A 27,304-nucleotide genomic window follows, 5' to 3' on the forward strand; every position below is an offset into this window, starting at 1 on the left:
TATTGTGATTATTAAATGGGGTAATAGAGGGAGAACACTTAGAACATTGCTTGTAATTATTTAAGTACTATTTAAATACTTTCATTTGTTATCACTAGTATTGCTTTTGTAAAAAGAAGTAGAATTTAATAATGAGGAAAATAAAGCCAATGACATAGCAGTCAATATTGAGATGCTCCTAGAATGAAGAGGTAAAAAAAAAAAAATCAGAAAACCTAAAGAGTAGAGACATAAGACACAAGAATTACTTTCTTAAGATAGAAAACACAGCAGTTAGGATGAGACCAATAATCAAAGAATTAACTGAAGAAAAATTTCATAAGTTAAACAAAACTGAGTATGGAAACACAAAGAATGTACCTCTTTCTAGGTAAAGTAGATGAGAACAGAATACATCTGAACTTATGATAGCAATATTTTGAATTATACGAAGATAGAAAAAATACAACATGCTTGAGGAAAAGGAAGAAATTTCAATACAGGAAGTTTTTAAAAATTATATCTGGTTTCATTTTTAAAAAGTGCTATGTTTTTTCTTCTCTGCCTGCTAAATACAAGAATATAAATGGAGAACTATGTATTTACAGAGAAACATTCATTTCATGTGTCAAGAAATGTATATTCAGCCATGTTAATTTGCATGTGTAATGTTAACAAAAATACATTCTCAGCTGTGCACTAGCTCAGAAAAGTTACCATTCACATAACCCCTCTTGAAAAAATTACTTGGAAAAAAAACTACTTGGAAGTGGGTGCTAGCAAACTGAAAGATGATTAAGAAAAAAAATAAATAATGAGCTCATTATACAAAAGAACTTGCCAACTTCCCCTTGTGATTCCTGTCATTAAACACAGCCCTCATCTCATGGCAAATGTCCTCAGAGAAGAGTCCACAATGATGAGAATGTGGAAGGACTGATGCATCCTTTCACAATGGCTTCTGAATAAAACTTCAGAGCAAACCTCATTATGCGTTATTATTCCTCATTATAGGAATCAGTCTATAATTTGATGCAGAAAAAAAAGCCCTATAGAAAAGTCCCTCAGATATGATTTATCTTTCAAAACCCCAGTTAAACATGATTATAAGTGTGCTAAAAAGAAGGCAGGGGAGGGAAAAATTAGAGAGACATAAATACTAACATGATAATTCATTAAACTACTTTGAGATAATTGTACCTTTGTATGCAGTTGTAAGAAATAATTCAGAGATCCCATGTATTCTTTATAAAGTTTTTCTCAATGGTAAGATCTTGCAAAATATAGTACAATATCACCACCAGAGTATTAGAATTGATACAATCTACCATTATTAAGATTTCTCTAGTTTTACTTGTACTCATGTGTGTGTATTGTGTGTATTTAGTTCTATGCAGTTTTAAGATTTGTAAGATGCATGTATTCGCCCACCAAAGTCAAGATATAATGCTGTTTGTTCTATTGGCCTCTTATAACCACAACACCCATCCCATCACTAACCACTAATCCCTCACAATCATTAATCTGTTCTCTTTTCCTATAATTTTGCCATATAATAATGTAGTATGTAACCCTTTGGGGTTGGCTTTTTTTCATTCAGCATAATTCTCTAGTAATTCATTTAAGTTGTTGTATCATTCTTTTTTCTTCTTATTGCAAAATAATATCCATTCATCCATTGTATGTATGTACCACAGTTAAATCATTGACCCATTGAAGAACATCTAGGGTACTTGCAGTTTGGGGCTGATACGAATTAAGTTCTGTAAACATTCATGTATGGATTTTTGTGAACATTAATTTCTCTAGGATAAGTGCCCAGCAGTGCAATTGTTGAGCTGTATAGTAGTTGCATGTTTATTTAGAAACTGCCATATTGGGGGCACCTGGGTGGCTCAGTTGGTTAAGCATCAGGCTCTTGGTTTCAGCTCAGGTCATGATTTCAGTTTGTGTGATTGGCTCTGCACTGAGAGCACGAAGCCGGCTTGGGATTTCTCTCTCTCTCTCTCTCTGCCCCTCCCCTGCCTGTGCACACATGTGCACATTCTCTCTCTCTCTCTCTCAAACTAATTAAATAAACTTGAAAAAAAAAATTTTTAAAGAAAAAAATAAACTGCCGTATTGTTTTTTCAGGTAGCTGTACCATTTTACATTTCTGTCATCAGAGTGTGAATGATCTCGTTTCTCAGCTTTCTCAGCTTTTGGTATCATTACTATTTTTTATTTTATCCATTCTGTAGTTATAATTGGCAGTTTTAATTTGCAGTTCTCTAATGATTAATGACGGTGAACAGTAAACTGTCAAATATCTTGTATGTGTTTATTTGTCATCTGTATGTCCTTCTTGGTGAAATGTCTATTCATGTTTTTTGCCCACTTTCAAAGTGGATTTTTTTTTTCTATTGATGAGTTTTGATTCCATTACGGTCCAAAAATATATATTCTGAATGATTTCAGTGTTTTCAATTATGTTGAGGTTTGTTTTATGCCCCACAATATAGTCTGTATAGGTGACTTTTACATGGGTGCTTAAGAAAAATATGTATTCTGCTGTGATTAGGTGGTAGTGTTCAGATCTTCTGTGTCCTTGGTGATTTTCTTTAGAGTATTTTTAAATTTTTTTTTTTTAACGTTTTTATTTATTTTTGAGACAGAGAGAGACAGAGCATGAACGGGGGAGGGTCAGAGAGAGAGGGAGACACAGAATCGGAAGCAGGCTCCAGGCTCTGAGCCATCAGCCCAGAGCCTGATGCGGGGCTCGAACTCACGGACCGCGAGATCGTGACCTGGCTGAAGTCGGACGCTTAACCGACTGCGCCACCCAGGCGCCCCTAGAGTATTTTTAGTATTTGCTTATAGGGGGATATTGAAATACCCAACTATAATTTTTACCTGAGTATATTTTAAATATGTTTTGGTTTTTTCATTGACAACATATAAAAAGAAGCAAGCATATGAAAAAAGGGTACAAAAATTATATACAATATAATTTATCATGATAAAAAAACATGAAAATTGGGGCACCTGGGTGGCGCAGTCGGTTAAGCGTCCGACTTCAGCCAGGTCACGATCTCGCAGTCCGTGAGTTCGAGCCCCGCGTCGGGCTCTGGGCTGATGGCTCAGAGCCTGGAGCCTGTTTCCGATCCTGTGTCTCCCTCTCTCTCTGCCCCTCCCCCGTTCATGCTCTGTCTCTGTCTCAAAAATAAATAAACGTTAAAAAAAAAATTTAAAAAAAACATGAAAATTATGGAAAGAAAAATGCCAAAACAAATTTTTTCAAAGTTTTTTTTAATTATTGAAGTATAATTGACATACAATATTATATTAGTTTTAGGTGATTTGATGATTTCAGGTGATACAATGATTTGATATTTTTATATATTGTAAAATGATCACCACAGTAAGTCTAGTTAATATCCATCACCAGACATAGTTACAAATTTTTTTCTTGTGATGAGAACTTTTAAGATTTAACTTCTTCACAAATTTCATATATGCAATATATTACTATTGTCACCATGCTGTACATTACACCTCCATAAAGTTATTTATTTTATAACTAGAAGTTTGTACATTTTGATTCCTTTTAGCCACTTGCCCACATCCTGCCTCCCACATCTGGCAACCACCAATCTGTTCTCTGTATATATATTACCTTGGTTTTGGTTGTTTTTGTTCATTTTTTGTGATTTTGAGGTTCCACATTCAAGTGAGACAATACAGTTTTTGTCTTTGTCGGCCTTTCTTATTTCACTTAGTATAATACCCTCAAGATTTATCTATGTTGTCACAAATGGCAAGATTTTACTCTTTTCATGGCTTTCATTTTAAAGCTTTCAGCTTTTCATCATTGAGTATGTTAGCTGCGTGCTTGAGTATGTTGAAGTACATTTCCTCCATACTCATTTTGTTGAGTTTTTATCATATACGGATATTGAATTTTGTCAAATACCTTTTCTGCATTTATTAAGATGGTAATATGATTTTTAATTCTTCATTTTATTAATGTGATATATCACAATGATTGTATATGTTGAACCATCCTTGCATCCCTGGAATAAATCCCACTTAATCGAAGGTATATGATCCTTCATGTATTATTGAATTTGGTTTGCTAATGTTTTGTTGAGGATATTTACACCTGTCATTATCAGGGATATTAGAAATATGCCAAACATTAAAAGAAAAAGGTATGGGGGAGCGTCTGGGTGGCTCAATCAATTGAGTGTCTGACTTTGTTCAGGTTGTGATCTTACGGTTTGAGAGTTTGAGCCCTGTGTTGGGTTTTGTGCTGACAGCACAGGGTCTGCTTCGGATTCTTGGTCTCCCTCTCTTTCTGACCCTCTCCTGCTCATTTTCTCTCTCTCTCTCTCTCTCTCAAAAATGAATAAACATTGAAAAAGAAAGAAACATATCAAAAATTAATGGCAATTACACATTGTGATAGAGTTATGGATAAATTATTGTCTATCTTTAGATGTTTTTGTGACTCCAAAAACAATATAAAAACCTTGAAAATTATTTATTGGATGGATGACATATACTCTTATTTGTGGATATTTGTTAACTAAACTAATGCATATTTTTCAAATTTATTATTCTTCCCTAGATCTTCAGGAATCACTCAAAACTATGTTTCAGAAATATAGTGGGCAAGCACTCATCATATAATATCCTAAAAGGGGGAGAACCCTATTAACAATATTAGTCTTGATAATGCTGATCTTAAATTAAAAAAAAAAATACATGGTTGCATTTTTAAGAATAAGACCCACAATATAATATTTAATATTGGTTATTTCTGCTGTTATGGGGATTTGTGTTATTTTTATAGGTTGTGTGTGTGTGTGTGTGTTAACATTTATTTGATTTTGAGAGACAGAGAGAGACAGCAGGAGCAGGGGAGGGGTGGAGAGAAAGGGAGACACAGAAGCCAAAGCAGGCTCCAGACTCTAAGCTGTCAGCACAGAGCATGATGCGGAGCTTGAACACACGAACCATGAGATCATGACCTGAGCCAAAGTCAGACGCTTAACCGATTGAACCACCTAAGCACCCCAATTTTTATCTGTATTTTTAAACAAACCTTGAAATTTCTTTATGACAAAATTTCTGAAAACAATTTTGATATTTATTTCTTAAGAGAACCTTGAGATATTTTAGAAAAAATGTTTTATAACTCCAAAGTATTATCTTGTTTTCAGAAAATTATCATATATATTTTATAAATATGTATATTCTTATTAAAATTTGAACCCATGATTCAAATTTACTACTGAAATTTTAACATTTAGCTCCTCATCAGAACAATAACTATACCCATAGGATTTTTCATTGTATTTTCCCTTAAATAATATTCTTTTAATTTGTCCATGCTTCATTGAAAAATATTTTAGTCTTCCTTTGTAAACAAAAAATTAATACCCAATAATAATATTTCCCAGTTCAAAGTCTCCTCACTGATGTATTATCAAATAGTCTAAAAGTCTTTATTCTGTTGTGTTCATGACTTATTTTACCAAAGACTTACGTATATAATTTCAGGCAAATATTAGTTGAACAAAGTCACCTTTCCTACATTCAACTCATACCACACTAAAGTCCTTTATCTTCTAGAGAAATAAAGTCTGTACAAATGTCTGCATATAAATTTAAAAATTCAGTAAAATATCTGGAATTTTTAAACAATACTGATGCCAAACTTTTGTCTACATTTACCTATAATCCTACCTTTAATTTCAGCATATTTGATAACAATTTGCCTAATTGCAAGGCTTATTTCAAATAAGTCTAAAGGTTGATCATTTTCATTCTTATTCTGGCCTTCAATTTTATAGAAGTAGAGAATATTACCGTTGTTAGAAGACTGATCTTCTAACAACATTTATTCTTCACTTTCAGTGTTTGTAGAAAAAGCCTTTAATAGTTTGAAGGTCTATTTTTTGCCATGTAAGATCTGAATGTCCTCATTGAGGTCATCCTGTAACTACTCCCTGAACAGCCCACACCTTCATCCCACAAAAAGTTTGCCTGAGGGGGCATCTGGGTGGCTGTCAGATTTCAGCTCAGCTGGGTGACTCTTGATTTCAGCTCAGTTCATGATCTCACAGTCCCAAGATAGCACTCTGCAGCAGGCTCCTTGCTGGGTGTGAAGCCTGCTTGAGATTCTCTCTCTCTCTCTCTCTCTCTCTCTCTCTCTCTCTCTCTCCCTCTGCCCCTCCCACCCCACACTCTCCACTCTATCAAAAAAAAAAAAAAAAAGTTTGCCTGAGAAAGGAGGCTTATCTGCTCCATCACATCAGAGAGGAACACAGACAGGAAGGGTCAAAGAATGCACTCAATGGGTGACTTGTTTGCTTATTGTTTTATTTGTGTAAGATTTTATATGAGGAATTCAGGAGGTTTGGGTATTTGAGACTTGAAAAAAGTGCTGATTTCATTTAGAAGATAAAGTTAATGAAGAAGGTCTAGAATTTTAATGCTTTGATATACTAACAAAACTACACAATTTTTACTCACTTCATTTTCTACTGATTTGGGCTTTATGAAGAGCTATTCCATTCAAAAATCTTTTTTTCCCCTGGAAGATTGTCCGTGTAGGTATTTCTAGGTCCTAAAGGATCAGATTGGCAGAAGGGAGATGCTATCCCAAGCTGCTATGTTCAAACTACAGTGCTTAAAGTATATTTCAAGATGTGTTTATAACCACCTTGACATTTGTGAGGGTCAGACTCAGGAATAGTTACTAAATCAGTGTTAAATGTTTTGTCTCTTTTATTACCAATTAATCGGGTGATCTTTATAAAACATCGAAACTAAGGTCATCCACAAATCGTTTTTCCTTTTTTTCTTCTAAAATAATTGAGAAAAAGGTTTTATAGTATGTACTTTGAGAATCCTTTTAAGAACATGAGTTAAATTTGTCTATTTTTCTAAAAGATAATTTGTTTTTTCTTAATTTTTAATGTTTATTTATTTTTGAGAGAGAGAGAGAGAGCGTGAATGGGGAAGGGGCAGAAAGAGAGAGGAAAACACAGAATCCGAAGCAGGCTCCAGGCTCTGAGCTGTCAGCACAGAACCCGACGCGGGGCTCGAACTCACAAACTGTGAGATCATGACCTGAGTTGAAGTCGGATGCTTAAACAACTGAGCCACCCAGGTGCCCCTCTAAAAGATAATTTGAAGGAAAGACGCTTATATTTGATCATGTATACATAGTTTTTACAGGAAAAGGGATAATAGCTTATATGTCTAAAGAGCTCTTATAATAAATAAGAGATTAACATGTCAATGGAAATAGGCAAGGGATTTAAAAAAAATAGGAATTTACACAGAGCTAAAACCAGCCAAAATTCACTTTATCTTTTTTTAATTTTTATTTGTTTGAGAGACAGAAAGGTGGTGGGGGGGGGAGGGGAGCAGAGGGTGAGAGAGAGACACACAGAGCATCTTAAGCAGGCTATATGCTCAGTGTGGAGCCCAATGTGGGACTCCATCCCATGACTCTAGGATCATGACCTGAGCCGAAATTAAGAGCCCTACTCTCAACTGACTGAGCCACTGAGGGACCCCAAAACTCATTTTAAAAAGACCTATCTAATGCAAATTAAAATATAAAGGTGGTAATATTTGTCTGGCAATTAGTATTAGATTTAATAAATATTTATTGACCAAATAAATGAAATAACAGTTTTCACCAGATAGGAAAAAACTTTTAAATAATATGAATTCTCACAATTGACAGGATATCCAGACAAAAGATAATCGTATCAGGTAACTATCAATTCAAACTAGTGATATTAAACATCTAGACTCTAGATTTTATTTAAGCTTATAGCTTTTGGATGAAATTAAGAGAAATACATTTTAGAACAGAATATAGCCATTCTCAAACAAATTTCACTTTAAAAAATAGTTGACCATAATGTTAATGTAAATGATAAGCCAGTGTTGACTTAATCTATAAAAGAAAAATTAGTTTAAACTATATCATTTAAACAAACAGCCTTTAGAATATAAGAAATTCTATATTAAGGTATTTATAAACAGATATTAATTCCAAATATTACTATCCCTCATGAGACAATTTTACCCAGTATATGGTCAGATGGAAATAGAAAAGAGCAAAAAAGCAGATATTCTGAATAAGGTCACTAAACAGAAAGTGGGGTTTCTTCTTCCCCATCAGCCTTAATTCCAAAGAACAGTAGAAAACTCTGAGGGGAAAACAAGTGCCAATCTATCGTTGTCATATTATTTACACTTCTTAATGTTTGGGGTTCTCCTAAAAAATTAATTATTTTCTTCATCTGCAGTTTATCTATGGTGCCCAGAAACCACTGACTTCCTGGAATTTTTATTAAGAATTCCACACTCTTGCCATGTTTTTCAGATACTGTGGTCTCTGCCAATAAATTCTAATAAATTTTCACTTCTTTTCTTTCAATAACATCTTAGAGAATATGATTCAGACTCAAATTAATCACCGATCACGTTAATGGTTCCTAGGAGTTTACTTCCGATACCCCTTATTATATTAAATCAGACTTGATAGTGTGCTAGATCATTGCTCTGCTGGGTTTTCATAAAAGTACTGGTATTTAATATGATTTATACCTGGTTTTCTGTTAATATCTTTGCTTATTATATGCTTTATTTTTAAAATAGGCATTCTCAGCAAATGGCATCCTCTTAAAATATATCATTCTTTTAAAATGTTTTACAGGAAGCATTTTGCAGTAAAATGTGTTACTTATTTTATATTATAGTCACATAATAGTGAATAGGAATAGTTTATTTAATTTATAATCAAAAAATTAATATTTAACTGATATTTTGGAAAAAGTATGCATACATATATGTGTTTTGCTTATATAAAAGATCAATTATATGCCAAGATTATCAGGAAATTTAAAGTCTTTTTTTTTTTTTTTATTTTAAGCTTTGTAGCAAAGGGGCAGCTCTGGGAAAACCATTTGAAGCATCTGCTGAAGATATAGCAAGTGTGGCAAGTTTCATTGAGACAAAGCTTGTTACATGCTATCTACGCATGAGGAAACCCGACCTTGCCCTGAATCATGCACACAGGTAAAATGAAGTATTAATGGCTACAAGTAAACGCTGTTCATGCAAGCAAAGGGCACTATGTGAGCTTGTATTATCAACTTCCATTTCTTTTAAATTTAAAGACAAAACAAAAAACATTTCTTTAGTACTTGATTTATGTTAAACTAGATAATGATAAAGAGGACAAAGGGCATCTTAAACCCTAATGGAGGAAATAAACACACAACTACACATAATGCAGGGCAAAATAAGAAGGCAGATATCTGGAGTAGCAAATTACTACAGGAAGAGAGGAAGGAGTGAATAAGGTAAGTGAGGGATGAGAAGGATGAGAAGGATTTCCAAAAATGCACAAGATATGGAAAATGGTGGAAGGAAATTCAGACTAAACCATAAGCAAAGAGTTGACAGTACATGGTTTATTTGATGATAGGATGTCTGATTCAAAGGATGCTTTGCAAGGGTAGGTGTGACAGCTGTCAAAAGGTGTGAAACACTTATCATTGTCCTTAAAGATTTCTTTTTATAGTTCTATCCTTCTTCAGAACTCTGGATCATTATGTTATCTTGTGGCTTCCCAGAATCCCCCAGGCCTCTTTTTCTTCTGTAAACATGTACCTCTCATATGTCCTGTTTCCTAAATGCCTTACTCTTACCATGGGTAATAGTTTAATATACAGCAAAGCTAAAGTGATTATGTTATGCTTTTCAAATAGCTGTTTGCTTAGAATTATGATGCCTCCTCCCTTCCTTGCCTAACTTTGAGCAGTTTACCTAGAACTTCTTGTCTTATTCATTCTCTGGTCTCACACATTCTGCACTTCTTTTGGATACAAATAACAAATCACTATCAACATGAGAAGATAATGCCTGTCTTGTTAATAACCACTAGGAAACCTAACTATCAGTTATATTAAGACCCAGCTTGTAAGTGGGAGATCTGCCAGCATGGGAAACATTATTTATGGCTCCACATCCATGAGGATGTAAAAGATCTCCCCAAGATTCCTCATAGTCATAAGGAAATCTCAAATCTGTTGGCTTACCCTTGCCATCAAAGACCTGCAGACAACAAAATCACTTTGAAATCCACAAGATAACCTGCTTGAAAGAAATTTCCCTGCTTCAGTAAACTACAGAACCTCAAGGCAGAGTCTCTTTGACACCAAAAGAAAATTCAACCCAATACTTTCTGGAAGCATTTTATGTATCCATAGTTTCCAAACCCAATATTGGGACAATGCAGTCTGTCAAATAATTTTATTCCATTTCCATTTGAAAGGATCAATATTGGAAATGTAACATATATTTCAGTATGTCAAAATATTGGAATTCCTGGGCTACTTGGGTGACTTGAAATTACAAGAGGAAAAATATTTGAAATTGGAACTTACCCGGAAAATCTATAGGCATATGTAAACAATAATAAATGAAGATGCACAGAAAGTAACTATTTATCACCTTCTCCATGGTTTTCACCACACATAAAGAGGGCCACCAGCATGGCCAACATTTTAAGAAAAATATCTCCTGGATATCAGAATGGGTTTGATGGATTTTTAAATCATTTTTTAAAGTTTATTTATTTTTGAGGGAGAGTGACAGAGACAGAGACAGATACAGAGTGTGAGCAGGGGAGGGGCAGAGACTTAGGGAGACACAGAATCTGAAGCAGGCTCCAGCCTTGAGCTGTCAGCATGGAGCACAATGCAGGGCTTGAACCCATGAACTGCAAGATCATGACCTGAGCCAAAGTCAGAGAAGCTTAACTGACTGAGCCACCCAGGTGCCCCTAAATCATTTTTAATAATAAAAGAGTTCCAAATGGCATGATCACATAAAAAATCAACTCAGTGTTATAAAAATAAGTGATGAACATAAATGTAAAATTGCACTGTAATCCAAATATAAGAAACAATAAAATGCTACAGGTCCTAACAATGCAAAGATAAACTTCAATAATTTCACTGTTGAGATTTAGCAATTTTTGTTTTAAAACTAAGAGAACTCTTTGAAGACTTAAAAATTGCTGAGGATATTTAATGGTGAATAGTAAAATGATCTTACCAATTACACTCAGATTAACTTTTATCTTTTTTTTTCTATAGTATAAGAACTTTTGCTTCTGTTTCTAAGTTGAACATTAAATAAGAAATGCAAATCAATAAAGGTTAAACAGTCAATTCATACAATTAATAATGCACTGAGTGAAATAAATCATTTTACTGGGCTTGTCATACTGCAGAACTGCAGAAGCCAGTGCATATGATTCTAATATTAAAGTGTTTTTAAAGATCTCAGATTTTAAAACACAGACTGATATATAATCAATAAATATATTTCTCAAAATAAATTAATTAATCAGAATTCTCAATCTAGAAATAGCTTACAATCATTAATTATACAATGAATGCAGAACTTTGCTTTTGTATTATTACCATATTGTGATGGTTGATACTAATCATGAATCAAAATTAAAATATTCCTTTTTTGCATTTATTTGCATTTGCTAAAGCATTCTTTCTTTAATTTTATGTAAATGTGAGGTCTGCTGCATATCTTTAGGAGATTTGTTAGCACAAAAATTAGCTTAAAAACCATCATGTAGTTTTGCTTCTGATAAAACTAAATGCATATTGTTTTGTCATGTGGAAGACTACAGGAACCATAACTTTATGGTTTTAAGTTCAACAAAGATACATTTTGAAATTAATCAGATGTGTATTGATATTTAAAATATGAAACTAAGTGATATAAAGGCTCTAGAAACAATTATTAATAATTTTTTTCCTAATAACACGTCCAAAATGGCAGATATGTATACCGTGGTATTTTTACTTCAACCAAAAGTGATGCCTAGATTCACGAAACACATCAGTTCTGTGCTTACCTCATCAGATTAGTGCCACTGTTTATCAGGAAGTGTTTTGAATATTCCTAAAATTGATTTCTACTCTCAACAAGAGTAGAAATCGTGCTATAACTCTTTTTCTATCATATAATTACATTTTGATGTATATAATTGTAAAGATTTTAATGATGCATGCCACTTTTTTGTGTGTTTCTCACCTGTAGATTCTTGATTTGTTTGTTTTCGCTGCAGAATTTTGATGCCACAAGGTAGCAAGCAAGATGAAATCTAAAATACCAAATATGTACAAAAGATCTGATTTTCAATTTTTTTATAATGGTGGCATCTACATTCATTCATTCATTCATTCAAGAAATATTTATTGAATGCCTACTAATACCCTGTGCTATGCAAGTGGGGAAGCAGTTGTAACAGGAAATGTATGGTATTTATACACATTAGAAGAAATGTCAAAGTGTGAAAAACAAATGAATATTAGTAAATACATGAGAAAAAATAATGTGATACATGCTATGAAGGAAATAAACATAATTTCATGTTACAGAGGCAGTATGGTATATTGAATCGGAGAAGAGTCTGGAATATGACTGCCTAGGTTCAAATTCTGACTCCCCCACTCATTAGTTAGCCTGAGTTTAATTCTCTATGAAGTTAGATTATAATAATAGTACCTACTTCACAAATATTATTTCACAAAGTTTTGTGAAAATAAAGTTTTGTGAAAATTAAATATAAATCCATGAATTTTTTTTATTCCATCCATGACAGAGTTACTGGTAATGGACCTATTTTTCCACTGTAAACAACTATAAAACTGGACAAAATATATTAGGCAACTGTTTTCAGGTAATGGACAATGGTCACAGCAGGACTATGATCCTTGAGAGAAGGGAAATACACATGGTGAGCCCCACAATTTTCTCAGTTTTTTGTGAGGGTTATTTTCCTGCCCTAATTCAGAGAGATGGATAACAAGTTAAATTGTTGTCTCACTGAACTGAGGAGGCAGAGATGAGAATACTACACTGAAAAAGGGAAAAGCTATAATTTATAGGGTAAGTGGCCTAAGAAGAGGGAGCTGTGTGAGGAGATGGGGTAGAAGTCTGCATGAGGATTTATTATAGGTTCTTAGCCAACGTGAGGAGTGAGGCTCCATGTAGCAGAGATTCCCTGCTGCAAGACTAAGTGCTAAATGGAAATATGAGAGGACCTGCAGTGATGGGATATGGTGGAGTGTCCACATGAAAAGACCTCAATGAGTACCTCAGTCATTCAGTTGAGACCCCAGAAAGGCCATGTTTAAGAGTAAGGATCGTGGCCTCTAGAAAGGACCACACATTAGGATTAAGCTTAAAACCAAAATAGACCTGCCCTAACAAAGACTAAAGCTAAGCATGACAAGAAAAAATGTATACACCATTTAATTACTTGATAGGGGAAAAAAGAAATCAACAAATTTGCAGGGATGATGCATAATCTGATTCCTTACACAGTTTCATCCAGAATGTCCAGCATAAAATTAAAAATTAATACACATGCAAAGAAGTAGTTAAATAAGACTCATACTTAAGAAAAGAAAAAGTCATAGAAACAGACCCTGAGCTGCCCCAAATGTTGGAATTGGTAGAGAAAGACTTTAAAGAGCTGTGAAATATAGGTCCAAGGCCCTTGAGATACAATGGTAATAATAAGTGAAGAGATGAGAATCTCCACAGAAAAATAAAAACTAAGAAAATAACTAAGTGGAGATTTTAACACAGATTAATAAAATATCTGAAATTTTGAAATGTACCGATTGAACTTTGGAGACTGCTAAAGATTGAAGACAAATTATAGAAATTACCCAATATGAAGAATGGAGAGAAAAGAGATTTTAAAAAATTAACCAATACTTCAGTGACCTGTCCTCAGGTACAGTAGCAGGAAATCTAGAATACATGTAACTGAAGTCTCAAAGGGAAAGGAAAGAGGGAATCGGACATTAAAGTAGTTACTGAAAATTTTCCAAATTTTATGAAAAAATAGGAATATTCAGTTAGCCCCAACCAGGATAAAAACAAAAAGAACCACATCTAAGAACATCATAATCAAATTCTTGAAAATCCAACATGGAGAGAAAATATTAAAGGCAGCCAAAAGAAAACAATACATTACATACTACAGAACAGTGATACAAGTAATAGATGACTTTTAATCAGAAATAATAGAGGCCAGAATACAATGGACTAACTTTAAAACTGATGAAAGAAAAACCATAAATAATAAGATTACATATTTTGATGTGAAATATTTGACTACAATACCACAAAGGCCTGTGGGAGGGAGTACAAATGTCATTTTACTACTAAGACTTTTACATAACATAGTACAATATTAACTCTAAGTAGTCTGTGTTAAATTAAGGTTTCATGTTATAATCCCTACAGTAGCCATTTAAAGATAGAAAAAGTATAGCTAGCAAGTCAATAATGGACTTAAAATTATATACTAAAGATTCAATTAACTAAATATAAGTCAGAAAGGCAAAAGAGAGGAACAAATAATGGATGGAATACTGGAAGATAATAGCAAGATGGTAGAGTTGAACCAAACTATATTAATAATTACATTAAATGTACATTAACTAAACTTTCCAATTAAAAGGTAGAGATTGCCAGTCTGGATTAAATCACAAGATTTAACTATATACTGTCTACAAAAAATATATAGGTTGGAAATAAAAGGGAGAAAAATGATCTACTTATACAGTAAACATAGAAACTTGTTTTTATGTCAGGTTTGTCTATATTAATATCAGACAAGGTAGAAATTAAGAAAAGGAGCATTACTAGAGATAAAAATAAGACTCTGTAAAATTTTAAAAATGTGAAATCTGACAGAGCTTGTTCCCTAACCACAATGGAATATGGTTAATGTAATTATTATATCAGAAATCATTAATAGTAAGATATCTAGAAAATCTCTCCAAATACTTAGAAATTAAACAATGTATATTTAAATCACCTTTGGGGCAAAATATAAGGAAACAAAACAACCAAAGGCATGGATTTGAATCTCTGCTTCATCAATTACTAGCTTTGACTTCTGCAAGAAACTTAACTTCCCTTTAAATCAGTTTTCTCATTGTTAAATCTAAGTAAACTGATTTAAGTCTTCCCTGAATCTCAAAATATATCATATTTGTATTTTTTTCGATCCCACCACCACCATTTTCAATGGTATTTATTATTATTTTCAGTGGTATTTTTTATTACCAATAAACTATATATGCATAGAGGAGATTATTATTTTTCAGATACCTTTTTGAACCCATCACATACTCCATAAAGTAGACAATTTGAAAACTTCTATGAAAATACAATTTTTAAGGTGTTATATACACAATTTTGAGGATAATTAAAGTGTTCAGAAGTGATATGAGCTTAAAACATTAAAATATTTGGAAAGAGAAGAAGATAGCAGTGGAGTGGGAAGACCTAGGCTTGTCTCCTCCCATGAACACAACTAGATAACTATCAAATCATCCAAATACCCCAGAAATTGACCTGAAAACTGACAGAACAAACTCTGCAACCAAAGGGAGAGAAGAGACCACACTGAAAAAGGTAGGAAGTGTGGAGATGTAGTTTAAGGGAGAAATGAATCATGGGTGCTATGGAGAGGAGGGAACCATGGTTGCAGAGAAGGGCAAGAGAGAGAAAAGCACAGAGGGAAACACACTAGGAGGACATTTCCCCAAAGCCCCCCCCCCCCCCATTGGCTTGGAAAATGAGAGGGACTGAATTTTGTGAGTTCTTGCAACCAGTGGGGCTTAAAGCCTAGATTTTTAAAGGTCAGTGGGCTTGGCTGGGGTAGAGCCTGGAGGGTATTGCCCTGCTCCTGGAGAGAAGGCAGGCAAATAACCCAGGGGCAGACAGCAGGGATACAGCAATCTTTAGAATGCCTGGGGCATATGGGAGGTTGGAGGTGGGGAGATTATTCACTCTTCTTGGAGCAAGTCCCTGAGAAGCAGGAGTTCACAGAGTCACTTCTCCAGAACAAAGGAGTTGGCTGACACCACTTTCCTTCCCAGCCCCTAGCATAAACACAGAGCCACCTACAAGAAGCAGTACAACACTGACACTGGCTGCCTAAGTTGCTTATACCAAGACACCCCCCCCCCTCCCCGCTCCGGCAGGACTGCTATTCTCAGTTAAACTTCCTCAGTCCCAGTGCAGCAGTCACCTCACCAAGAAAACCTTATAAACCCCTACTCACACCACATCAAACAGAGAGTTCTGCAGGACCTCAATTCTAGTGGAGTTGGTGTCAAGTCTTACTTCAGAAACAAACTAGAACACACCTAGTTTAAATTTGCCATATTCAGGCCAGGGACTGAACACTGCCCAAAAACAGCAAGAACAGCCTCTGCAGATGATCAGCCAAAACACAACAGCAGAGCACATGCAGCACACACTGGAGACACTCCTTGAAGCAACAGTCCCTGGTCACTACATAACCTTTTATTCATTAAGCTATTACTTTCAGGACCAGGAGACATAACTGGATTTTCTAACACAGAGAAGAAAGCAGAAACGTAGACAAAATTCCAGGATGGAGGAATTTATCCCAAATGAAAGAACAAGATGAGGGCATGGCCAGAGATCTAAGTGAAAAAGATACAAGTAACATGCCTAATTGAGAATTTAAAGCAGCAATCATAAGGATACTCACTGGGCTTGAGAAAAGAAGACATCAGTGACACCCTTACCACGGAGATAAGTTTAAAAAGAATCAGAGACGAAAAATGCAATAAATGAGATTGGAAACAGGCTTAATGCAATGAACAGCAGACTGAAAGAAGCAGAGGAATGAATCAGTGACCTAGAAGACAAAATAATAGAAAATAATGAAGGTGAACAAAAGAGAGAATTATGCAGCACAAAAATAGATTTAGGGAACTCAGTAACTCCATCAAATATAATAACATTTGTATCATAGGATTCCCAGAAGAAGAGAAAGAAAAGGGGGGGGGGGGAATTTATTTGAAGAAATAATATCAGAAAACTTCCCTAATTTAGGAAAGGAAACAGACATCCAGATCCAGGAGGCACAAAGAACTCCCACCAAAATCAACAAAAGGAGGCCAACACAAAGAAATATTGCAACTAAACTTGCAAAATATAGTGACATAGGAAAAATCTTAAGAGCATCAAAACGAAAGAAGCCCTCAACTTACCAGGGAAAACCCATAAGGCTAGCTGGAGATTCCTGAACAGAAAGTTGGCAAGTTGGAAGGGAGTAGCATGATATATTCAAAGTGCTGAATGGGAAAAATCTATAGCCAAGAATACTCTATCCAGCAAAGTTATCATTCAGAACTTAGAAGGAGAGATCAAGAGTTTCCCAGACTAAAAAAAACTGGATCAGATGGATGTAACAAATATACTCAGAACATTCCATCATAAAATAGCAGAATATACATTCTTTTCAAGTGCACATGGGATATTCTCCAGAATAGATCACATATATGGCCACAAATCAAGCCTCAACAATTACAAAAAGATTGAAATCATACCATGCACCTTCTCTGACCACTAGAAAAAAAAATGGAAAGACCACAAATACATGGAGGTTAAAAAACATGCTACTAAACAGTGAATGGGTCAACCAGGAAATCAAAGAAGAAATTTTAAAAATAAATGAAACAAATGAAATGAAAATGCAGCAGTCTAAATTCTTTGGGATGCAGCAAAAATGGTCCAAAGAGGGAAGTATATAGCAATACAGACCTACAACAAGAAGCAAAAAAATCTCAAGTAAACGACCTAATCTTACACCTAAAAGAGCTAGGAAAAAAGAAAAAAACACAACAACAACAATAACAAAAGAAGCCTAAAGCCAGCAGAAGGAATGAAATGATAAGTATTAGAGCAGAAATAAATTATATAAAATCTAAAAAGAAACAAACTATAGAAGAGACCAACTGGAGCTGGTTCTTTGAAAAAAATCAGTATCACCACAAATTACAAACAATTATAAGAGAATATTATGAAAACCTATATGCCAGCAAATTGGAAAACCCGGAAGAAATGGATAAATTCCTAGAAACATATAAACTACCAAAACTGAAACAGGAAGAAATAGAAAACCAGAACAGACTGATAACCAGCAAAGAAATTGAATCAGTAATCAAAAAACTCCCAAGAAACAAAAGTACAGGGCCAGATGGCTTCATAGGCAAATTCTACTAAACATTTAAAGAAAAGTTAGGGGCGCCTGGGTGGCTCAGTAAGTTAAGCATCTGACTTCAGCTCAGGTCATGATCTCATGGTTCATGAGTTCGAGCCCCATGCTGGGCTCCATGCTGACAGTGCAGAGCCTGGAGCCTGCTGCAGATTATGTGTCTCCTTCTCTCTCTTCCTCCCCTGCTTGCACTCTCTCTCTCTCTCTCTTTCTCTCTCTCTCAAAAATAAATAAACGTTAAAAAAATTCTAAGAAAAAAAATTTTTTAAATAAAGAAAAGTTAATACCTTTCCTTCTCAAACTATTACAAAAAGTAGAAAAGGAAAGAAGACTTCCAAATTCATTGTATGAGATCAGCATTACTCAGATACCAAAACCAGATAAAGACTCCACTAGAAAAGACAACTACAGACCAATATCCCTGATGAACATAGCTACAAAAGTTCTCAATAAAATACCAGAAAATAAATTCAATAGTACATTAAAAAAAATCATTTACCACAATCAAGTAGGATTTATTCCTGGGTTGCAAGGGTGGTTCAGTATTCACAAATCAATCAGTGTGATACACCAAATTAATAAAAGAAAGAATAAGAACCATATAATCATTTCAATAGATGCAAGAAAGGCATTTGACAAAGTACAACATTCATGATAAAAACCCTCAGCAGAATAGGTTTAGAGGGGAACATACCTCAACATACTAAAGGCCATATATGAAAAACCCACAGCTAATATCATCTTCAACGGGGGAAAGCTGAAAGCTTTTTTTCCTGTATGGTCAGGAACAAGACAGGGATGTCCATTCTCACCACAGTTGTTCAACATAGTACTGGAAGACCTAGACACAGCAATCAGAAAACAAAAATAAATAAAAGGGGCATCCAAGTAAGCAAGGAAGAAGTAAAATTTCATTAGTTGCAGATGACATGATACTCTATATAGAAAACCCAAAAGACTCCACCAGAAATCTGCTAGAATTAATAAATGAATTCAGTAAATCCAAAGGATATAAAATCAACGTATAGAAATCTGATGCATTTCTATATACCAATAATGAAACAGCAGAAAGATAAATTAAAAAAAAATCCTATTTACAGTTACACCAAAAACAATAAGACACCTAGGAATAAACCTAACCAAAGAGGTGAAAGACCTGTACTCTGAAAACCATAAAACACTGATGAAAGAAATCGAAGATGGCACAAGGAAATAGAAAGACATTTCATGCTCATGAATTAGAAGAACAAAATATTGCTAAAATGTCTATACTACTCAAAGCAATCTACTCATTTAATGCAATCCTTATCAAACTACCAATAGCATTCTTGACAGAACAAGAACAAGCAATCCTAAAATTTGTATGGAACCACAAAATACCCCTAATAGCCAAAGAAACCTTGAAAAAGAAAAAACAAAGCTGAAAGCATCGCAATTCCACACTTCCACTTATATTACAAAGCTGTAGTGATCAAAAGAGTATGGTACTTGCATAAAAAGAGACACATAGAACGATGGAACAGAACAGATAACCCAGAAATGAACCCATAACTATGTGGTCAATTAATCTTCAACAAAGGAGGAAAGAATATCCAGTGGGGAAAAGACTGTCTCTTCAACAAATGGTATTGAAAAAACTGTACAACAACATCCAAAAGAATGAAAGTGAACCACTTTCTTACACAATACACAAAAATGTATTCAAAATGGATGAACAACCTAAATGTGAGACAGGAAAACATAAAAATCCTACAGAAGAACATGGGCAGTAACCTCTTGGAAATCAGCTGTAGCAAGTTCTTTCTAGGCATGTCTCCTGAGGCAAGGGAAACAAAAGCAAAAATAAACTATTGGGATTTCATCAAGATAAAAATCTTCTGCACAGTGAAAGAAACAATCAACATAACTAAAAGGCAACCTATGGAATGGGAGATGGTATTTGCAAATGACATATCTTATATCCAAAATCTATAAAGAACTTCCCAAACTCAACACCCAAAAAACAAATAATCCAGTTAAAAAATGGGCAGAAGACATGAATAGACATTTTTCCAAAGAAGACAATCACTGTTTTAAGTGATCTTAAAACAGACATGATTCATGCCCACCTAAGTCCCTGGTAACAGACCCACCAACTGCAGATCCTACTGTGGATGTAGCAACAGCCACATGACCTGGCTCTAACTCTTGTCAACTCCAGTTCCAGAGGTAGTCCCATCAGCCTGGGTAACCAATGGGAGCCAATATTGGAGCACACATATATTTAAAACAAATATTAACAGAACTAAAGGAGGAAATAAACAGAAATACAATAATAGCAAGGGACTTCAATACCCCTTTCCCAATAATGGATAAGTCATCCAAACAGAAAATCAAAAAGGAAAAGCAGACTTGAATAACACTATAGACCAAATGGACCTAACAAATATATACAGAGGCCCTGTGGCTGTTCCCCACTGATGTGGAGTGGTAGTAGCTAAATTTAAAAATATAAACACACACACACACACACACACACACACACAGAATATTCCATCCAACACTACCAGAATGCACATCCTTTCCAAGCACACATGGAACATTCTCCAGGATAGATCATAAATAGAGCCACAAAGTAAGTCTTCACAAATTTAAAAATATTGTAAACATGTCAAATATCTTTTATGACCACAACAGTATGAAACTAGAAATAATTAAAAAAAAAAAAAAAGAATATTGGCGAATTTACAAATGCATGCAAATCAAATGACATACTCCTGAAAATCCAATGAGTCAAAGAAATCAAAATGGAAATCAAAAAGTATCCTGAGTCAAAAAAAAAAAAAAAAATGAAAACACAATATACCAAAACTTATGGGATCCAGCAAAACCAGTTCTAAAAGGGAAGATTATAGAGATAAATGCTTACATTAAGAAAAAAGGAAGGTATTAGGAGTGACTGGATGGCTCAGTCAGTTAAGCACCCTACTCTTGATAAGCAGCTCAGGTCATGATCTCACCATTTTGAGATTGAGCCGCATGTAGGGCTGTGGAACCTGCTTGGGATTCTCTCTCTCCCTCTCTCTCTGCCCTTCCCTGTTTGCACACACTTTGTCTCTCTGTCTCTCAAAATGAAAAAGGAAATATTTTAAAAAAGAAAGAAAGATGTTAAACAACTTAACTTCATACTTCAAGGAACTTGAAAAAGAAAAACAAACTAAACCTAAAGTTAGTAGAAAACAAGAAAGAATAAAAATTAGAGTAAAAATAAATGAAATGTAGAACAAAAAAAAACAGAAAAAAATCAACAAAACGAGTTGATGTTTTGAAAAGATAAAAAATATTGGCAAATCTTTAGTTAGACTAATCAAGAAAAGAGAAGATTCAAATAAAATTATAAATGAAAGAGAAGGCATTATAGCTTATGCCTCAGACATACAAAAGATTATAAGAGAATACCATAACCAACAAATTTGATAACCTAGAAGACATGGACAAATTCATAGAAACGTACAACCTGCAAAGACAGAATCATGAAGAAATAGAAAATCTGAACAGGCTAATAAGTATGGATATCAAAGCAATAATCAAAAGCCTTCCCTCAAAGGACCAGAGGGCTTCACTGGTGAATTATACCAAACATTTAAAGAAGAATTAACTCCACTCCTCTCAAACTCTTCCAAAAACTAGAAGAGAATAAAATACTTCCAAACTAATTACCCTGATATGAAAGCCAAACCAGAACACTTTAAGATATGAAAATTACATTCCAATATCTTTGGTTAACATAGGCACAAAAATCCTCAGAACAATACTAGTAAACTGAATTCAACAGCACATTAAAGGGATCATGCACTGGGGCGCCTGGGTGGCTCAGTTGGTTAAGCTTCTGACTTCAGCTCAGGTCATGATCTCATAGTCCATGAGTTCGAGCCCCACATCGGGCTCTGGGCTGACAGCTCAGAGCCTGGAGCCTGTTTCATATTCTGTGTCTCCCTCTCTGCCCCTCCCCTGCTCACGTTCTGTCTCTCTTCTCTCAAAAATAAACATTAAAAAAAAAAAAAGGATCATGCACCATAATCAAGTGGGATGCATTCCTGAGATGCAAGAATGGTTCAACATTTGTAAACAAAAAACATAATACATCACTTTAACAAAATAAAAGATAAAAATCATATGATTATCTGAATAGATGCAGAAAAAGCATTTGACAAAATTCAAAAGCCTGGTGATAATAAAAAAAATATATCTCTCAACAAATTAGGTAAAGAAGAAATACAACCTCAACATAATCAAGACCATATATGACAAGGCCACAGCTAACATCGTACTCAATGGTGAAAAACTCAAAGTTTTTCCTCTAAGATCAGGAACAAGACAAGTATGCTCATTGTCACCACTTATATTTAACATAGTACTGGAAATCCTAGCCAGAGAAATTAGGCAAGAAAGATAGATAAAGGGCATTCAAATGGGAAAGAAAGAAGTTAAATTGTCTCTATTTGCAGATGGTGTGATTTTATAGACAGAAACCCTAAAGACTCCATCAAGAAACTGTTAAAACTAATAAAGAAATAGGGTAAAGTTGTAGGAAACAAAGTCAACATACAAAAATCATTTGCATTTTTATGCACTAACAATGAACTATCTGAAAAAAAGACATCAAGGAAACAATCCTATTTATAATAGCATCAAATATAATAAAATAATACTAAGGAATAAATTTAACCAAGGAGATGAATGACCTATACACTAAAAACTGTAAAATATTGATGAAAGATAGAAGACTCAAATAAATGAAAAGGTAACCTGTATTCATGGGTTAGAAGAATTAATATTGTTAGAATATCCATACTTACCAAAGCAATTTATAGATTGAGTACAATCACTATGAAAATTCCAACAGCATTTGCATTGTAGAAATGCAATCTTAAAATTCATATGGAACCACAGAAAACCCTAAATAGCCAGAGCAATCTTGAGAAAGAACAAGGCTGGAGGCATTGCACTTCCTAATTTCAAACTATATTACAAAGCTAACAAAGAAATCAGACCCGAATGGTATTGGCATATAAACAGACACATAGATCAATAGAACAGAACAGACAAACATCCCAGAAATGAACCCACATATATATGAAAAACGGATCTATGACAAGGATGCCAAGCATATACAATGGAAAAAGGATAGTCTCTTCAATAAATGTTGCTGAAAAAAACTGAATATCCACATGCAAACTAATGGAATTAGATCCTTATACCATGAACAAAACTCAACTCAAAATGGATTAAAGACTTAAAAATAAGCTCTGAAAGCATAAAAGTCCTAGAAGAAAATGTAGGGGGGAAAATCTCCTTGACATTGGTCTTGGCAGTGATTTTTTTGGATAGGACACCAATAGTACAAGCAACAAAAACAAAAATAAACAAGTGGAATTATGTCAAATTAAAAAGCTCCGCCCAGCAAAGGAAATAATGAACAAAAAGAAAAAACAACCTATGGAATGGGAGAAAATATTTTCAAACCTTATATATGATAAGGAGTTAACATGCAAAATATACAAGGTACTCTTACAACTCAAATACAAAAAAAAAAATAAAAAATAAAAAACATTAAAATATTGGCAAAAGACCCAGATAGACGTTTTTTCAAAGAAGACATACAAATGGCCAAGAGATATATGAATGGGCATCAACATTACTAATCATCAGGGAAATGTATATCAAAACAATCAAATACCACTTCATATCTATTAGAATAGCTGTTATGGAAAAAACAAGAGAGATGCCTGGGTGGCTCAGTCAGTTAAGCTCTGGCTGTTATCTCACGGCTTGTGATTTTGAGTCCCACATCAGGTTCTCTGCTGTTAGCACAGAGCCCCCTTAGGATCCTCTGTCCCCCTTTCTCTCTGCCTCTCCCCCATTCATATTCTGTCTCTCTGTCTCTCTGTCTTTCTCTCTCTCTCTCACTCTCTCTCAAAAATAAACACTTAAAAAAAAAGACAAGAGAGGGGCACCTGGGTGGCTCAGTTGGTTGAGCGTCCAACTTTGGCTCAGGTCATGATCTTGCTGTTTGTGGGTTTGAGCCCCGTGTCGGGCTCTGTGCTGACAGCTCAGAGCCTGGAGCCTGCTTCAGATTCTGTCTCCTTCTCTCTCTGCCCCTCCCCTCTTGTGCTCTCTCTGTCTCTCAAAAATAAATAAATGTAAAAATAAATTAAAAAAAAAGACAAGAGAGAACAAGTGTTGCCAAAGATATAGACAAAAGGGAACCCTTGCACACTGTTGATGGGAATGTAAATTGTTATAGCCATTTTAGAAAAAAATAGAGTCTTCAAAAATTAAAAATAGAACTACTGTATGATCCAGTAATCCTACTATTAGATAGATATCCAAAGAAGTAAGGTCAGTATCTTGAAAGGATATCTGCATTTACGTGTTCATTGCAACATTTTTCACAATAGTTAAAATAAGGAAACAAACTGAATGTCTGTGAATGGATGAATGGATAAAGAAAATCTGATATGTATACAAACACACACACACACACACACACACACACACACACACACACAATGGAATATAATCCAACCATAAAAAGTAGGAAATCCTGTTATTTGTGACAACATGAATGAACCTGGAGAATGTTATGCTAAGTGAAATAAGCCAGACACAGAAAGACAAATACTGTGTGATCTCACATGTGAACAGTCTAACTCATACAATCAGAGAGTAGAATGGTGATTGCTGGTGCCTGGGGGTGGGTTGGGAAAATGAGGAGATACTGGTCAAAGGTTACAAACTTTCAGTTATAAGATGAATAAGTTCTGGGAATCCAACATAGAGCATGATGACTGTATTGTATATTTGAATTTTGCTATTAAAATAAATCATAAGCGTTTTCACCACACCAAAAGAAAAAAAAAAGGAACCATGTGAGGCAATAAAGTGTTAATTAACTTCATTGTGGTAATTTCACAATGTGTACATGTATCAAGCCATCATACTTTATACTTTAAATACATACAATTTTTGTCAAATATACCTTAAAACTAGGGAAATTTTAAATTAAAAATTGGTAAGCAAAAGTTTGGCTATTAAATTCAATAGTTCAATAGTATTAAGACAAAATAATTCTCACTGTTTGGATGAACTTAAACAAAATCACAATATTAATTAAAAAATGGGAGCATTGCTGGTGCCAGTTTCTTCTTGATATGAACAAATGTGTAGGCTACTAAGTAGCAGTGTTGATACCACTTGGAGGATAATAATAGGAACACAAAAGAAAAATGTTTGATCTTAACCTGAATGTATACAACCCTGGGTACCTTACAGTGTCTTGCTTTGAGAAAACATATGGGTAACTATTTTAAAGACACTGCCATTCATTTCAAGAAAGACATTACAGTATCCGTACTCATTTTTCTCAACTTAGAAAGGTTTGAGCTAGGAAATGTTTCTTCCTAGCTCCATCCTTTGATAATCCCTTGATTACTGGCTATTCCTTCCAACTGAATGAAATTAACACAATCTATATGTTTGTGTGACCATGTATACATGTATGTTTACATGAGCTGAAGAGCATGAAGATAACAAATGGGAATCACGGCATAAGGATATCTGGTTGTACTTTCTGCAAGTCAGGCATTTTGACTCTTCAAAAGCTTAGGCATGTTAAAAAACACTGTATGGATCATTATTAGTACCTTTTTGTATCTTTCTATTTTCTCCCCACAAAAATATATTTACCTATAAAAAAGATACTTCCACTGAAGATATATGAAGCATAACTCTAAAAGAATATAAAACATTCTAATTTCTGTGGAAGGGCAAAGTATTCACTGTGCCATACTGCAGGGAACAGCCGCGAAACCTTTCGGCAGTGCAAAACAGACCACATAAGAAACAGTTCTCAAGCAGGAATGAGAACAAGTATTTCTCAAACACCTTCCTTGTAGCAGGTGTGATTAGGTGCTTCATATGCTGTCTTAGTTAATCCTTCCAGTAACTTCCTGAGTTTTCCTTACTACCATTTTACAGATGAAGGAACCACACCTAGCAAACATTACAGTAATTTTTCTTTCTCCTAAAAACTCTGGTATCATCTCATTTAGCTTAAAAATAATGAAAATCATACTATCTTTAAAATCTGGAGGGGTTCCCACCCCAGATTGAGGTAGCAGTGGGATATAGGGAGCATTGTCCTTAAAATCATAAAATTATAGGCTCACCTTCCACTTCTCTGATTGGTTTGAAAATCCTTGCTTTTCACATGTGTGATTTGTGGGTAATGATATGTAGCAAGTCTACTGCACAACATTGATGCAACACAGGTTTTAAGTCACGAGACTCTAACATACATCATCACCACTTTTTTTCTTCTTTTTACCTGAAGCCCTGCCTCTTTGTGATTATCACATGAGTTAATAAAACTGTCTTGAAAGATAAACACATAGTCTTATTTGTGTTTAAAAAAATTAAGTGAGGGGCGCCTGGGTGGCGCAGTCGGTTAAGCGTCCGACTTCAGCCAGGTCACGATCTCGCAGTCCGTGAGTTCGAGCCCCGCGTCGGGCTCTGGGCTGATGGCTCAGAGCCTGGAGCCTGCTTCCGATTCTGTGTCTCCCTCTCTCTCTGACCCTCCCCCGTTCATGCTCTGTCTCTCTCTGTCTCAAAAATAAATTAAAAAAAAAAAAAACATTAAAAAAAAAATTAAGTGAGAAAAAAAGACAATGAAGTTTAAAGCAAATAAATTCCAAAAAATAATTAAATATGGTCATATATTTTATCCAAGGAATATAAATGTCCAAGTGTCTAAGAATCATTATTTGCTTATCTTAAGAACACAAGAAACACACCCTGATGGCTCAGACATCTTATTTGAAGTTTCTTTTCTAAAGGAGAAGAAGAAGAAACAAGAGAAGCAGGAGAAGAAGAGGAAGAAAGGGAGAGGAAGGGAAAGAGAGAGGAGGAGGAAAAGGAAAAGAAGAGGAGGAAGGAGGGAAGGAAAGGAAGAAGGAGAGGACGAGAAGAAAGAGAAGGACAAGTACATGAAGAGGGAAGGGGAGGGAGATAAAGAGGCAGAGGATAGGAGGAGAAAAAAGAAGAGGAAGACGAAGAGGGGAGAAGATGAGGCAGGGAGGTGAGGAGGTTAGGAGGAGAGGAGGGAAAAGGAGACAGCAGTGA

The 27,304-nt window shown here is 34.7% G+C and overlaps 1 protein-coding gene across 3 annotated transcripts in view; it reads left to right on the forward strand.

The window, feature by feature from the left end:
* SPATA16 (spermatogenesis associated 16) overlaps positions 1 to 27,304 on the forward strand; it is a 245,472-nt gene that overhangs the window by 69,730 nt on the left and 148,438 nt on the right. For all 3 annotated transcript variants that reach the window (XM_045502947.1, XM_045502948.1, XM_045502946.1), the window contains exon 3: positions 8,921 to 9,066. In XM_045502947.1, coding sequence (XP_045358903.1) covers positions 8,921 to 9,066 — 146 coding nt within the window. The remainder of the gene's footprint in view (positions 1 to 8,920; positions 9,067 to 27,304) is intronic.

The sequence above is a fragment of the Leopardus geoffroyi genome, chromosome C2 (assembly GCF_018350155.1).
Source record: "Leopardus geoffroyi isolate Oge1 chromosome C2, O.geoffroyi_Oge1_pat1.0, whole genome shotgun sequence".
Lineage (NCBI taxonomy): Eukaryota > Metazoa > Chordata > Mammalia > Carnivora > Felidae > Leopardus > Leopardus geoffroyi.